The 17,898-nt window shown below is 33.3% G+C and overlaps 1 protein-coding gene across 1 annotated transcript in view; it reads right to left on the bottom strand.

The window, feature by feature from the left end:
• The window catches only part of pitpnc1a (phosphatidylinositol transfer protein cytoplasmic 1a), a 125,458-nt gene extending 109,795 nt beyond the window's left edge, over positions 1–15,663 (bottom strand). The window contains exon 1 of the mRNA XM_073833926.1: positions 15,067–15,663. Within this exon, the coding sequence (XP_073690027.1) occupies positions 15,067–15,114 (48 nt within the window). The 5' untranslated portion in view covers positions 15,115–15,663. The remainder of the gene's footprint in view (positions 1–15,066) is intronic.
• Between the last annotated feature and the right edge of the window lie 2,235 nt (positions 15,664–17,898).

The following is a 17,898-nucleotide window of genomic DNA, read 5'->3' as shown; positions in this document are numbered from 1 at the left end:
TCAAGAACAGAGGAAATAATAATAATAATAATAATAATAATAATAATAATAATAATAAGTAATAGTTTATAAGTTAATCAGTAATCAATAAGCTGCCTTTTGGTGTTGTTAGAAAATAGACACAGTGATAAACAACAGAAAACTATGGAGGTTATCTATGTGATGTTAAAGCCCAGTCATGTTTTAGGCATCAGAGATCGCCCAGACGCTTTCTTCTCATTATGCCCTGTGTGTCAGGCTATATTTGCCTTTGCTCTGCCACTAAAGTTCCTCACTTTCATCTGTAACCTTTGTGTTCCTGTCAGGGTGCCAGTGGGCAGACCTCAAATAGGTGTAGGGTCAAATACTTCTCACAGGGAAACACTGAGTAACGACCTGGGCCGCCAGTAGATTGGCCAACCGCAGCCGACGGAAACTTCAGCGCTAAGAGAATGTGACTGATGGGGACGGACATAAACGCCGGACTGGGACAAGATCCATTAGCCACGTGCCCACCAGCAAATGTGTGTGAGACCTGCAAACAGCCTCAACATTAACTTCAGCAGGAGCTCTTTCATAATACAACAAAAGCTAGCTGTCTACCGCTCTGACCTTCAATTTACTGCAGGCTCAAGGGCCACAGCCAGTTCAAATAGACTAGGAGAGAGAGAGGGAAAAACAAAAAAACAATATTATATATATATATATATATATATATATATATATATATATATATATATATATATATCAAAGATATAATCTTCCTCTGGAGCAGTATCTGTATACAAGTTTAGAGGATAATGAGGGGAAAATAGCCAGTTTAAATACAGATATCTATCTATCTGCAAAAGAGAGCACACTGTACATGACGAGATATAAATGAATAAAGATAAAACAAACAGATGACACAGAAACAAAAAGATGAATCAAGGCTAATGAAAGAGAATCCACAGTCTGCCAAAATGCACACGCTGCCAACATCCTTGTCTGCACAGACTAAAATGTTGTTGGTTATATGCTGAGACACTATTAGTGGTAAGTTTCTTCACTCCATACTCTAAACTATAACAGATTTAATTTGAGAACTTTGAGAGCTACCAATTTTAACATTTATTAGACTTCAACTTCTGATTTAAGCGAACAATCTTCACATTATCCCATTATTTACGTGTGCCCTTGCCAGCTAACAATTTTTGGTTCCCAGAATGTTAGTTTTCGGTTCCCAGAACGTTATTCTAATGTTCCCAGTTAGTTACCATTTGTTTTTGGTTTTTAAAACGATATTCTAACGTTCCCCTAACGTCATTATAACGTTTGCCAGAACATTATTATTATTATTTTTGAAAACGTTCCCAGAATGTTAATTTTTGTCTCTAATAAAGTTAGTTTTTGTTTTTTAGAACACTATTCTAACATTCCCCTAACATTACTTTACAACATTATTTTTATTTTTATTTTTATGTTTGGAGAACGTTACCAGAATGTTAATCTAACATTCCCAGAACATTAGTTTTTGGTTTGTAGAGCATTATTCTAACGTTACCAGATTTTTGGTTCTAATAAAATTAGTTTTTGGTTTTAAAAATGATATTCTAATGTTCCCCTAAAGTTATTATAATGTTGCCAGAACATTTGTATTTTTTTTTTTTTTGTTTGTTTGGAGAACGTTCCCAGAATGTTAATCTAGCATTCTCAGAACATTAGTTTTTGGTTCCCAGAATGTTAGTTTTTGGTTTGTAGACAATTCCCAGAATGTTAATCTAGCATTCTCAGAACATTAGTTTTTGGTTCCCAGAATGTTAGTTTTTGGTTTGTAGACAATTCCCAGAATGTTAATCTAGCATTCTCAGAACATTAGTTTTTGGTTCCCAGAATGTAACTTGTTTTGTAGAACTTTATTCTAATGTTATTCTAACATTGCCAGAATGTTTTTGGTTCTAATAAAGTTATTTTTGGTTTTAAAAATTATATTCTAATGTTCCCCTAAAGTTATTATAATGTTGCCAGAACATTTTTTTTTTGTTTTGTTTGGAGAACGTTCCCAGAATGTTAATCTAACATTCTCAGAATGTTAGGTTTTGGTTTGTAGAACATTATTCTAATGTTACCAGATAGTTAGTTTTTGGTTCTAATAAAGTTAGTTTTTGGTTTTTAGAACTACATTCTAATGCCCCCCTAACATTATTATAACATTCCCACAACATCATTTTTTCTTTTTTTTTTTTTTTTGGAGAACATTCCCAGAACATTAGTTTTTGGTTCCCAGAATGTTAGTTTTTGGTTTGTAGAACATTCCCAGAATGTTAATCTAGCATTCTCAAAACATTAGTTTTTGGTTTGTAGAACATTCCCAGAATGTTAATCTAGCATTCTCAGAACATTAGTTTTTGGTTCCCAGAATGTTAGTTTTTGGTTTGTAGAACATTCCCAGAATTTTAATCTAGCATTCTCAGAACATTAGTTTTTGGTTCCCAGAATGTTAGTTTTTGGTTTGTAGAACATTCCCAGAATTTTAATCTAGCATTCTCAGAACATTAGTTTTTGGTTCCCAGAATGTTAGTTTTTGGTTTGTAGAACATTCCCAGAATTTTAATCTAGCATTCTCAAAACATTAGTTTTTGGTTTGTAGAACATTCCCAGAATGTTAATCTAGCATTCTCAGAACATTAGTTTTTGGTTCCCAGAATGTTAGTTTTTGGTTTGTAGAACATTCCCAGAATTTTAATCTAGCATTCTCAGAACATTAGTTTTTGGTTCCCAGAATGTAACTTGTTTTGTAGAACTTTATTCTAATGTTATTCTAACATTGCCAGAATGTTTTTGGTTCTAATAAAGTTATTTTTGGTTTTAAAAATTATATTCTAATGTTCCCCTAAAGTTATTATAATGTTGCCAGAACATTTTTTTTGTTTGTTTTGTTTGGAGAACGTTCCCAGAATGTTAATCTAACATTCTCAGAATGTTAGGTTTTGGTTTGTAGAACATTATTCTAATGTTACCAGATAGTTAGTTTTTGGTTCTAATAAAGTTAGTTTTTGGTTTTTAGAACTACATTCTAATGCCCCCCTAACATTATTATAACATTCCCACAACATCATTTTTTCTTTTTTTTTTTTTTTTGGAGAACATTCCCAGAACATTAGTTTTTGGTTCCCAGAATGTTAGTTTTTGGTTTGTAGAACATTCCCAGAATGTTAATCTAGCATTCTCAAAACATTAGTTTTTGGTTTGTAGAACATTCCCAGAATGTTAATCTAGCATTCTCAGAACATTAGTTTTTGGTTCCCAGAATGTTAGTTTTTGGTTTGTAGAACATTCCCAGAATTTTAATCTAGCATTCTCAGAACATTAGTTTTTGGTTCCCAGAATGTTAGTTTTTGGTTTGTAGAACATTCCCAGAATTTTAATCTAGCATTCTCAGAACATTAGTTTTTGGTTCCCAGAATGTTAGTTTTTGGTTTGTAGAACATTCCCAGAATTTTAATCTAGCATTCTCAGAACATTAGTTTTTGGTTCCCAGAATGTAACTTGTTTTGTAGAACTTTATTCTAATGTTATTCTAACATTGCCAGAATGTTTTTGGTTCTAATAAAGTTATTTTTGGTTTTAAAAATTATATTCTAATGTTCCCCTAAAGTTATTATAATGTTGCCAGAACATTTTTTTTGTTTGTTTTGTTTGGAGAACGTTCCCAGAATGTTAATCTAACATTCTCAGAATGTTAGGTTTTGGTTTGTAGAACATTATTCTAATGTTACCAGATAGTTAGTTTTTGGTTCTAATAAAGTTAGTTTTTGGTTTTTAGAACTACATTCTAATGCCCCCCTAACATTATTATAACATTCCCACAACATCATTTTTTCTTTTTTTTTTTTTTTTGGAGAACATTCCCAGAACATTAGTTTTTGGTTCCCAGAATGTTAGTTTTTGGTTTGTAGAAAATTCCCAGAATGTTAATCTAGCATTCTCAAAACATTGGTTTTTGGTTTGTAGAACATTCCCAGAATGTTAATCTAGCATTCTCAGAACATTAGTTTTTGGTTCCCAGAATGTTAGTTTTTGGTTTGTAGAACATTCCCAGAATTTTAATCTAGCATTCTCAGAACATTAGTTTTTGGTTCCCAGAATGTTAGTTTTTGGTTTGTAGAACATTCCCAGAATTTTAATCTAGCATTCTCAGAACATTAGTTTTTGGTTCCCAGAATGTTAGTTTTTGGTTTGTAGAACATTCCCAGAATTTTAATCTAGCATTCTCAAAACATTAGTTTTTGGTTCCCAGAATGTAACTTGTTTTGTAGAACTTTATTCTAATGTTATTCTAACATTGCCAGAATGTTTTTGGTTCTAATAAAGTTATTTTTGGTTTTAAAAATTATATTCTAATGTTCCCCTAAAGTTATTATAATGTTGCCAGAACATTTTTTTTTGTTTGTTTTGTTTGGAGAACGTTCCCAGAATGTTAATCTAACATTCTCAGAATGTTAGGTTTTGGTTTGTAGAACATTATTCTAATGTTACCAGATAGTTAGTTTTTGGTTCTAATAAAGTTAGTTTTTGGTTTTTAGAACTACATTCTAATGCCCCCCTAACATTATTATAACATTCCCACAACATCATTTTTTCTTTTTTCTTTTTTTTTTGGAGAACATTCCCAGAACATTAGTTTTTGGTTCCCAGAATGTTAGTTTTTGGTTTGTAGAACATTCCCAGAATGTTAATCTAGCATTCTCAAAACATTAGTTTTTGGTTTGTAGAACATTCCCAGAATGTTAATCTAGCATTCTCAGAACATTAGTTTTTGGTTCCCAGAATGTTAGTTTCTGGTTTGTAGAACATACCCAGAATGTTAATCTAACATTCTCAGAACATTTTGGTTTGTAGAACATTATTCTAACGTTCCCAGACTGTTAGTTTTTGGTTCTAATAAAAGTTAGTTTTTGGTTTTTAGAATGATATTCTAACATTCCCCTAACATTCCCAGAAGTTAATTATTATAACATTCCCAGAACATTAGTTTTATTCATTTTATTTTTTGGTTTGTAGAACGTTCCCAGAATGTTAAGAACATTCTCAGGATGTTAGATTTTGGTTTGTAAAATGTTATTCTAACGTTATTTTGTCAGGTCTTGCTCTTCTTTGAATGCCCGCTGACAGCCTGCGGTAATGGATTAAGATCAGAGGATTCACTTTAGATGTTTCCAGTTCGATCTAAGAGCTGCTCAAACAATTTGGAATAAATTTACTGTGAGCTGAAGCTGTGATATGTTACAAAAGAAACAACATGCTGATAAGATGTTCCACTGAAAAAAAACCTGAACACAAAGGCTTGATTATGAACAGAGCTTTAAGAAAGACAGGCAGGGAGTTTGAAAGCAATGTTTGAACGATGAAAGCTTCGAAACTAGAGATGGGCGATACCAAAGATATAAGGTTTTATGACTGATGGATATACAAGGAACTATGACATTTCTATCTTAGGAAATGCTTCATATTTCCAAACAAATAGAATAAATAAGAATGAGATCCAATTATTAAACATGACTGGTTGGACCAAGAATGTGCAGCAGTCTGTCTGATTGGTTTGAGTAGATAGTCGGTGGACTAACAAAATCAAAAATGCACACAGTGAATTACAAGTGCACAGGAATTGTTTCGCAAATCAATGCCAAAAGAAGACAAAAATTATTTGTGAATTTTGTGTACCCTCTTAATGAACTGGTGAATAACACATGGCCTTGTAAGCAAACACTCACAGTGTTTCACAGCAGGCACCACAGCAATGACCCAGCAACCACCTTGAAATGTGCTAAAAGCCACTTTAGCAACTTCAAAGCAACTCTAACATCCTACAATTCCCTAACATCACAACAGTCAGTTTTACAGAAAAACAGCATTCGCTACATCTAGTTACACAAGCATTTCTGCAAATCTCTCAAATGGAGAATGAACTTCAAATTACCTGAAAAACAGTATTTACCTCCAAATTGAAAACACTGTATTTATAAAATAAGTCGTCTGGCAAAATGCATTAGGCTCTCCAGCCAAAAATAAACCATAAAGAGCGTTATGAAAACTGGAAATGTGGAGCAAACGACCAAACCTTTTAGTCTTTTAGTCGACCCAGGGTGCATTTTCCATACAAAAATGTTATTCAGTGCTTAACTACAAAAGTACAAGGCATCACTGAAAAAATTTAGCTAGTTATGACTGTTTCCCAAAACTTCAGTAAACTTAGTCACATATCCATCATTGAACAAAGTTAGTTTGACAATATAGGACTATCATTAATGACGTCATCCAGGTAGTAGGGTGAAAACTTCAAAACTCTTCAAATTTTCAGGTTTCAAAGTGCAAGCTTTTGCCATCCAAAGTTAACCTGCAACAGAACATCAAATATAATTGAATAAAACATTTTGTGACTATTCAAAAGAGATCTAAATCGTCACTCCCTGACAAACTGGTACTAAATATCACTAAGAAAAGTAGGAGAAGCCACTGAATAAAACAGTTGTCATATAAGAAAAATTACTTGCGAGTGGACATACAAAACATAAATACGGCCATTACTTTCGGAGGCGAATGCCGGCTCTTTCTGTAGCGTCGGACAGTTCTGGAGGCAAATATATAGAAATATTTTTATGACAGACTTTGCTCTGACATTTCAAATGACCATAACATTTCAGATGCTGTACAACAAGATTGGCCCGCTGGTTAAAACTTAGAAAATGCGTTTCCATCTCTCAATATTCACATAAAAAAAAGGGAAGTAAACACTTTTTTGTAAATTAAGGGAGTTTTGTTTTCAAAACTTGCCCTTTTTCATCACTTTGCATAAAACAGGGTGGAAACATAGCTATCAGCCATGTTACCATTACCCTTCAAATTGCGCAAATTGAAATTGCAAATTAAAAATACAGCCAATAGAAACGTCAATTTCACAAAAACTCCCATATATAGCAAAAAAGTTTTCACGCTCACAAGCAGTGTTGTTTTCGTCAACGATGACGATGACGAAATCATTTCGTTGACGCCACTTTTTTTCATGACGATAACGAGACGATGACGAGATAAAAATGGCTCGTTGATGACTAAAACATGACGAGACGTGTGTGAGTTTTCGTTGACGAGACGAGAATAGATGAAAATGTTAGTGGGTGGTCCGTCAGACGTTTAAAATGCATGACATTTCCGCTTATTGTGCATGCCAATTAAAACTTAAAAAGTATCTGATGCTATGGCAAGCCGTTTTAGCATTAAATACTCTTTGCTATACTAGTATGGCAAGCCGTTTTAGCATTCCATCCTTGTTTGTCTTTTATGTTCTAAAACATTCCTTCATTATTGTAATTATTGGTGAAAATAGTCGATCCGGAAGCTCACATTGTGTTGAACTATAGATCTGCTATTTTCACAACTTATAAGTGACACTACCCAACAGCAAAATACTCACTGACCTACATTAATTTGTTAAAAGACTACTTTTTTCCCTTTTTTTGACTAAAACTAGACTAAAACCTTTTTGACTTTTCGTCGACTAAAACTAGACTAAAACCTTTTTGACTTTTCGTCGACTAAAATTGGACTAAAACTATCACATATAGAAGTGACTAAAATTTGACTAAAACTAAGAAGCATTTTAGTCCAAAAGACTAAGACTAAATCTAAGATGGTTGTCAAAAACAACACTGCTCACAAGTAAATTTGAAAAAGGAATATATCATAAAACTGCAATGGTTTTTTTCGCATTTATTTTATGTAAGTCACATGATAATTTGTTTATGTACTATAACCTCCAAGAAACACTTAATATGTGGCCACTCTCAAGTCACATGATAATTTGTTTATGTACTATAACCTCCAAGAAACACTTAATATGTGGCCACTCTCAAGTATAAGGAGCTTTCCTTGCCATCAATGCTTGGATAACCCCTTATTCACATAGCATTATGGCTCAGACATGGCCACCGGAGCTGATCACGGCCACCCTAGTCAATGCTGGTGTTTATATAAGCCGAGTCAGGGCACTTATCAGATGTGTCCCAAAAACGTCACTCCACGCTGCTTTTTTCTGCTATTGTAAACTACAAAATGTGCAGTGTTCAGTGTGAGATCACCATCTATTCGTCTGGCATACATAACACAGCATTTATAACTTTTTAAAAGAGCAAAGAAAAAATTCTTAGTACATCAATGTGGTGTAAACGAACCCTAAATACAGGTCCTCCGGGGTACTACAGCACATGCACACTCTTCAAAACAATGCTTTCATTCTCTTGCCAAACTGCGTAGCTTATCAGTGAACTACGCCGCCATCCAAAGGCAAAGTGCGGTAACTACGCGAACACTGAAACTGAGAAAAATGCCTTTAAAGTTTTTTGACAGCTAGTCAAACACTCTCGTTTCTCTGAAACAACATTCTCGTTTCTCTGAAACGGGACAAAATTAAACCAGGAGACTTTGCCATGAGACAAAGCAGTTGTCACAAAGTCCATTTTAAGCCTTAACTCAATTTTGACCAAATGTGTAGTTATTGCACTTTGCCTTTGGAGGACAGTACGGCTCTGTGTAGTAAATGCTGCTCCATCTGAAAGCACTACTGATTACAGAACCGGCTTTACTGACAAAATGCGGATGACAATCGACTTCGATTAATCGTGCAGCCCTAAATTAAAGATCAAGTTTCTAGTACTCCGTACTGCATGTTTTTGCATAGCTTTTTACTCAAGAGCAGGATCTATGCAAGTCCTATGGAAGTCTCACACATTCACAGAAATCAGCTTTCTTCTTTTTTTACAGTCATGAGTTCAAATTCAAATGCAGTACCTACTTAGTCAGTATGTGGTTTTGGATGCATCATAGTAACAAGAAATCATGCTTGTAAGCACAGGTCTATAACTGTTGTTTCAGCCACACAAGGTTGCAAGTCTGTTGGCGAAATTTCCAGTTTCAGAAAACACAGATTCACTGAAACATGTTGGCAATGATGAAACTTCCAACCATAGTTAGATAACGACATTAACAAGATGGTCTTGTTGACCAAGACAGTCTCAGGCTATTTAAGTTGAGTTTTCTAAGAAGGTGACACCAGTATCGTATGATAAGGCCAGTATCCAAAAACACAATATGCTCAGAAAAATCTGTCTTTTGGTAGCACAAGTAATCTGAGTAATGCAGGAACCAGCCACCCTCCAGTCAACACTGATTCAGCTACTGACAGCCACATTCAGACGCACATCCAGAAGCTGTTGGCCAAAAATAAGTACACAAATAAAAGAAGACGCTGCTGAAATGGAGGATGGTGCTGACAGCGCATGATGATGATGATGATGATGATGATGATGATGATGCACTCGGCGCTTGCTGGTCCCCAGCACCACCAAAATAAATCCAGATTTCCTTTCCGTCATTTCTTTTGTGTAGAAAATCAAAGTTATGAGGAGTTATGAGCCTTGACTTATTACTGTTGCCAGATCTTGCTAGAAAACTCCCCAGCAAACTAGAACATAAACCATAATAAATCCAAATGGGATATTAAAAATGAGACAAAGATTTACCATTACCCACACCTGCCCACTTCAATAACTCCATAAACTTGACCGCTTTATGAGCCAAGCTCGAAAATACTTATAGCAAGTGGACATGGCAACCCTTTAAATAAGAACTATCCTTCCAAACATAAAACACAATGGCTCTGTTGACAGTGGTTTATTTTAAAAAAAGTATTTAATTGCTGCAGAGAGTCTGTCATTTCATCAGAAGATCCATTTTTTATATTCTGATTGAAAATCACAAGGTCAAACCAGCTTTTACACTGGACAGATTATTAGTCACAATAAGATCGATAACATGCTTTTAGAAAATAAAAGCATTTTCTTTCTTTCTACATGCTTTCAAACCACCTTTGTGGGAACAGCGATGCAACATTATTTTCAAGTAAAACCCTGAAGCTTTTTTATGCCCGCTTGATTAGAGAAGATTCATCTGCTCACTGTCTAGTAAAAGTCATTACAACCTATTATTAAGAGAACCTTGAGTTTCAGCAGAAAAACGTCCAATTAAATCAAAGAAAGCGTCTTTCCTTTCACCTGTGAAGCCCCTGAGGCTCAGCTGGTCACGGCTCAATTTCTCACCTAATAAAGATGGTACTGTATTTATTTCATAGTTGAGATATAATAATTGCTGCAACAGAGCTGAACAAAACTGACACTCATTAGATATGACAGTATCATTATTTAACAGAAATATTTAGAGCAAAAACTATCAATGTAGGAAAGTCAAATTAATTGAGATCTCTTTAATATCATTATGTTTTTTTCCTAAACAGCAATATGATTAAAAGGAAAGAAAATGGAGACATAAGGTCATTGCACAAAGAGTCATATTCCCTTTTTTCACATTTTTATACATCCTTTACTTTCAAAATGCAATGCTATGGATGCGAAAAAGCAGAAAATCAAACCTGATCCGAATTTATGACGGAGTGTGTATTTATTTCTTAACGTGCGAAAATTTCGAACAAGAATTTTGGACTTAGTGTGCAAAGACCTTTATGCTCAAGTGTGCTCATAATTTGTACTTTTTACTACAAAGGCTGTCACAATTCCTTGATTCAATTTGAGTACTCAATTTAAAAAAAATTCTTGATTGCATTTTGCCCATGTCAAGTAAGCGGCAAAATACTGGAAGTGGGACGAGAATCCAAGAAACGCATTATTAGACTGTTTTCCAAGGCTTTAAACGTCATAATAAACACTAATGCTATTGTGAACTCACAAATGCTATGATTCAGTTAAATAAATATATGTGCTTTAATTATTTACATGCGTGTAGGTAACATATGTGTGTGTCTGTTCACAGTAAATGCTGCTCCGCACAAACGTTATCATTTTTTTTTGTGTGTGTGGAGCATCTCAGACTTCATCTCTGCATATTATAATGTTCATCTGGGAATGCAATGTTCACCATTTCATCAGATTTTTAAGGCAATTCATTTATAAAACTACGCAAACACAGGAGAATACATCCCTATCTCAATATGCTAATTGTTCATCGTGATTTCAAAATAAAAGATCGCTCTGAGTTTACATGTTTTGATGTCCACATATTCAAAAAATTACAGTGGCTATAGCATTTCTGTCACAAGGAAATGACCAAAAATTTAAGATTAAGTGGACATTTGATTTAAATGTTGTTTAGTCACTATTAAACAAGGATTAGATTGCACAGTAAAGTGTAAAAAACAAATGTCAGGCCATTGGCGCCATCTGCAGGCAATTGTTATAATGCATAAAATACATTAGTTCTATTGTTTATAATACATTATGTATTTTTGTTCAATAAAACCATATGATTACATGCTTTTGATACTTTATTTAAACCAATTATTTTTGCCTCATTGCTATTATACATATACTTTAAATATTTTTATTTCATTTAAATATTATGTCTTATTACCTCCAAAAAAAGTATTATAGTTATCTGATTACTCGATTAATCGTCAGAACGTTAGTCGCCATTAACCCCTTAAATGCATGAACGTTTTGCAATTACAGAAGAATAAAATAGAGCATATTTCATACCTTTACCTTTTTTGAGCAGATTATTTTTCCATTTTTTAAAAAAAATCAATGCGCTGAATCAAAGTTTAATATATTAAACCATGGGATGAGATGATATCTAAACCTTACTAGCGTTTTAAAGTAAAGCTCAAAAGAAGTGCTTTCATTTTATCACCACAGTCATTTTTCTGGCATCCCTCCACAGCTGATTATCTATAGTTAATTAAGTCTGGCAGGTGACTTAGAGGTCTTTATCACTCAAGGATGAGAAATGTTACGATAAATGTTTGTTCATTACAGAGAGGGTGGCTCAGATATATATAACACTTGTTTCCAAGAGCCAAAAAAAATGTCCTTGATGGCAGTCAAACATGAGGTTGTTAAATGCAACCGCCATTTGAAGACATCTGGGATGCCACAACCTGTAATCGTGCTATCAGCTCAGTAACCTCTCATGAGACCTTTAATTGATCAAACAGATTTTAACTACCAGTCTCAGCTGTTGCTAGGTAAATCAATCATCCAGAACGCTTGCAGATGGCTGTTCCCGCTTATTAAAACACAGGCCCGTGTACACAAACACATCACAAATACGGTAATTGTTTTATAATGATATTTTATGCCTCTCCCTTAAGCGAAATGAAATTAAGTCTATTAAAGAAACAAAAACATCAGAATGCTAGACTAATTCGGGGTTTAACTTACTCTGTTTACAGTATACAAATGATTGGGTACCTAGATTTATTAAAACATGGATATTAATGATGATGCAGCTGTGTTGTCAGTCAGCAGATGGGCTGCAAAAGCACAAAGCCACATGAAGACAGCAGCCACTCTACTTAAGAAGCGCTGATAGATCTGATAGTCTCTGCTCAAATCCATTCTGTCCAATTACAGTTACATTCAGTCAGTCTATTCGGGATGCAGATTTATGCGCATATGCTTCTGCTACTATATTCGTACCATCGTTAGTGGGAACAGAAAATGTTTAGATCACATTAAAAGCGTTTTGAGACGTTGCTATAGAGGGTTTGCATTTACGTCATGGTTTGCTCAGTTACACGAATGCAAGGCCATACTGGCGATACTCGGATGTAAACAACAGCATGGATTGCACAATTAATGTACTACTGAATGCGTTGTTCTGCTCATTTATGAGCCGAACCATGGAAAAAAATGTGTGGAAGCTGCTAAATCAAATAGAGAAGGACTTAGTAAGCAGGAAAGGGAACAATATTTGACGAACTTAAGTTAATCGGTGGCAAAGATATGTACGAGCAGTATTAATTAAGATATCCGTTTAATATTTCACCTACCTGACTGGAAATGATAAGAACAAACACAAATGTTGTCAAGATTCTCGCTCTGGAAATCCTGGTTCAGTTTGGCCGAACACAAACGCCTTTTGTTCCTCAGACAGTTTTCGCACTCTTCTCCTTGATTTGTTGTAACTTTTGGCAGTCTATAGTACTCCAAATGTTTTTCCCAGTCTGGCTGATTAGTATAGCCCAAAACGTAACAATAATTGACTGTTTTTAGCAGCAATAATCTGCAAAACAAGCAAGTTTCCTTTGGTTCAGTGGCTTTGTTTACATTCAGTGCTGCCAATATGGCAGATAGATTTACTTTTAATAAAGGACACTTTCTATTCTATTCTGATCTAAACTACAAATTTTGAGGAACTAAAGTTAATAGGTGGTAAAGATACATACAAGCAGTTTTAATTAAGATATAATCCTAATATTTCACCTACCTGACCGGAAATGATAAGAACAAACATGGATGTTGTCAAGACTCTCGCTCTGAAAATCCTAGTTCAGTTTGGCCAAACACAACTGCCTTTTTGGCAGTTTTTTGCACTTCTTCTTGATTTGTTATAACTTTTTAGCAGTCTATAGTACTCCAAATGTTTTTTTCCCAGTCTGGCCAATTAGTACAGCCCAAAACATGAAAATAATTGACTATCATCAACAGCGATAATCATCAAAATATGTCAGTTTCGTTCGGTTCAGTGGCTTTGTTTACATTCAGTGCCGCTGATAGATTTACTTTTAATAAAGGACACTTTCCATTCTATACTGATCTAAACGACTAATTTTGAGGAACTAAAGTTAATAGGTGGTAAAGATACATACAAGCAGTTTTAATTAAGATATAATCCTAATATTTCACCTACCTGACCGGAAATGATAAGAACAAACAAATGTTTTCAAGACTCTTGCTCTGAAAATCCTAGTTCAGTTTGGCCAAACACAAATGCCTTTTTTGCGCTCTTCTTCTTGATTTGTTATAACTTTTAGCAGTCTATAGTACTTCAAATGTTTTTTTTTTTCCAGTCTGACCAATTAGTACAGGCCAAAACGTGACAATAACTGACCATTTTCAACAGCGATAATCAGCAAAATACGTGTTTTTCGTTTGGTTCAGTGGCTTCGTTTACGTTCAGTGCCGCCATCCCTGGTGAAAAAAACAGCTAAAACCAGCCTAGGCTGGTTGGCTGGTTATAGCTGGTCAACCAGCCTGGTTTTAGCTGGTCGTCAGGCTGGTTTTAGAGGGGTTTTGACCATTTTTCCAGCCTGGCCAGGCTGGTCTTAGCTGGTCAGGCTGGAAAGCCACCAGCTTAAACCAGCTTGACCAGCTTGGCCAGGCTGGGAGACCAGCTAAAACCAGCTACTTCCAGCTTAAACCAGCTAAAACCAGCCAACCAGCCTAGGCTGGTTTTAGCTGTTTTTTTCAGCAGGGAGAAGGACACTTTCGATTTTATACACTGAGCTAAACCACTCTGTTTTCCTTCAGTTATCACACTGAAACATCTCAAAGAGCTAATCATGTTTTAAATGCCAATAAAGTTAATTCTTTCAACTTTTAGTAGTGGGCTTAATATAGACACAGCCTGAAACTCCGAATCTGATTTAATTCGTTCTTTCAGACATTCCTTAACGTCCCATTTCCAGTGGACTGACTGAGTTTAAACAGGCTACAAGTTATTAATTGTTATCGTAATACTATTAGGGGGTTGTGTGAGGATCCAAACAAACCCATGTAATGTAATCAGAACGGAGCTAATCTTTCATTTACTTTATAGAATAAAAGGTTGTGTCACTCTCTATTAGTGAACGAGCTGGTTTGAAAGGCAAATAAGTCGGTATAAAATACGTACACTATAAAATGCGTTTCCAGTTAAAAGTACATTTAAACAATGTTGAAATCACACTAAATGAACAACAACAACCAATCCAATCTCAGTCAAAGTGTAACGGGAACGCAAAGTTCCACAGCACCACCAAGTGGATTTAATGATGGATTTCTGTACTGTTTCTCTGGGAAAAAGCGAAAAGTTACAAACAATAAAACTGGAATGAATTCAAACTAAATTAGGCGAAAATTATATTTGACTACAGTTAAAGTCACTGGCGTGAACACGCCACTCTGATTTGCTTCTGCAAATGAGTTAATGCATATATCGAATTAATTGTTTTGCATATATTATTCAACATCACATCACTAAATATAAACTTCCTGAACTTACCTCTTCCACTGTTAGTGGCATGCATATCCGGTATTCCTTCAACAACATTGTCCTCTCCTTATGATTCCCAAGCTAGATCGAGTGCCAGTGATCATCTAAATCAATTCAGCCATCTGGTGATGGATGCAATCACGAGTTGTCATATACGAAGATGCAAAATATCAGTGCACTTGTGTAGAAACGCTCTTGCTGTTGTGTTTGCAGCGCACACTCTTGCCCGCGCAGCTTGTGATGTTGTAATGAATTCACTCTTGGAATTTGCCGATGCTCCTGCGTTTTTACGCACAGAGAAACGCGCCCGAAATCCAGCGGAGAAGAATGAACGACGCAGCGTCTCAGTGTTTATGCGGTTTCAAACTTTAAAACGAAGCGGGTCTGTGGTCTTGTATTCTTTGTAATGTCGCCCCGCACTCCGTGCACCTGTCCCGTCCTGCTCCACATAGATGAGATGGCGATGGTTTGTGTCAATCTTAGAGTAAACTCGGTGCACCTGCAGTCAGTGGCATTGTTTTCTTCTTCTGGTGGAATGAGAGATGTGGCTTAGCTGTCGTTGACTCCGCTGCGCTAACGCGGGATGGTTAAGTTTGCAAGGAGAAAGACACACTGTGGCGGTGTGGCGCAACGCATCACAATGTTTTCATCGGCCGATACCGCCTTCAAACGACTGGCGGCGCTACTGACTGTGATATCACACTCCAAACGCAGCAATAAACCCAGCGAGTTTGTTTGTCTGTTTGTTTGTGAATGGTTAAGAAAATCAGAACTGGGTCAGTTGCGTTGGAACATGTAAGGTAATAAATAAATACCAATGTTCAGTAAATATAAAAAAGGCATGCAAATCTATATAAATATATTTTTTTAAAAGTATTTGAAAATCTTACAATATTTATTTATTTAAGGTATAGTTTTGTTTTTACTTTAATTCAGCAAGGATGCATTGAATTGATTCATGAAAGAATCCTGAAAAAAAGTGTATTTCCACAGTTATTAAGCAACAAAACGAAGACATACAATACATACAAGAAATAACTGTTTTGATTTTAATAATAGTTCACAATATTACTGTTCTAATTGTATTTTTGATCAAATAAATGCATCTTAGGTGAGCATAGGAGAAATGAATAAATAAATAAATAATAGTTGGTGTGTGGTGGTAAGTTCTATACAAATCCATTTGAAATCAGAATAAAAAATATATGTGTCTGAGATTTCTACAGCTAACATTACTGGGTAGAAAAAGACACATCGTTAATATAATAAAAATTAAATATAACAAAAAAAACATATTTATTTATTTATACTTTGACTGTATAAACCTATTTATTTATACATGCTTTGACTATATAAAACAATTTATTATTGTTTTTTTGACTATATAAATACATTTATTTATTTATTATTTATTTATACATACATACATACATACATACTTTGTATAAAACCATTTATTTATTTAGACTTTGACTATATAAAACCATCCATTCATTAATTCATTCATTCATTCATTCTTTGAATATATAAAGTAATTTGTTTATTTAGTTATACATTGACTTTATAAAACTATTTATTTATTTATACTTTGACTGTATAAACCTATTTATTTATTATAAGATAATATTACCATTTATTTATTTATTTATTCATTATTTATTGACTATATAAAGCCATTTATTTATTTATACTGTGATTATATAAAACCATTTATTTATTTATAAATACTTTGACTATATTGAACTGTTTATTTATTTATACATACTTTTACAATACAAAACCATTTATTTATTTATTTATACATATTTTGACTATATTAAACTGTTTATTTATTTGTACATACTTTTACTATATAAAACCATTATTTATTTATACTTTGACTATATAAAACTATCCATTCATTAATTAACTAATTCATTCTTTGACTATATAAAGTAATTTGTTTATTTATTTATACATTGACTATATAAAATTATTTATTTATTTATACTTTGACTGTATAAACCTATTATTTATTTATTTATACATACTTTTACTATATTAAACTGTTTGTTTATTTATTTATACATACTTTTACTATATAAAACCACTTATTTAATTATTTTTACAGATTTTGACTATATAAAACTATATATATGACTATATATACTATATATACTATATATATTTATTTATATGTTGACTATGTAAAACTTTTTTGGACTATATAAAGGAATGTATTTAGTTATTTATTCATACTGTGATGAATAAATAAAACCATTTATGTATGTATTTATTTATACATACTTTATATAAAACTATTTATTTAAACTTGGACCATGTAAAACCATTTAGTAATTTATTTATTTATACTTTTAATAATAATTGTACATACTTTGACTGTATAAAACTATTTATTTATACTTTGACTATATTAAAACATTTATTTATGTATTTATTTATACATACTTTGACTATATAAAACTATTTATGTATTTAATTATTTATTTATTTATACTTTGATTATATAAAACTAATTATTTATACTTGGACTATGTAAAACCATTTATTTATTTATACTTTGACTATATAACCATTTATTTATTTATTTATTCATTCATTTATTTATACATTGACTGTATAAAACCATTTATTGATGAATTTATTTATACACACTTTGATTATATAAAACTATTTATGTATTTAATTATTTATTTATTTATTTATACTTAGAAAATATAAAACTAATTAATTATACTTTGACTATATAACCATTTATTTATTTATTCATTCATTTATTTATACGTTGACTATATAAAACCATTTATTTATGAATTAATTTATACACACTTTGATTATATA

The sequence above is a fragment of the Garra rufa genome, chromosome 1 (genome assembly GCF_049309525.1).
Source record: "Garra rufa chromosome 1, GarRuf1.0, whole genome shotgun sequence".
Classification (NCBI taxonomy): domain Eukaryota; kingdom Metazoa; phylum Chordata; class Actinopteri; order Cypriniformes; family Cyprinidae; genus Garra; species Garra rufa.
The sequence above is the reverse complement of the archived record's forward strand: the minus strand, read 5'-3'. Positions and strand labels throughout refer to the sequence as shown.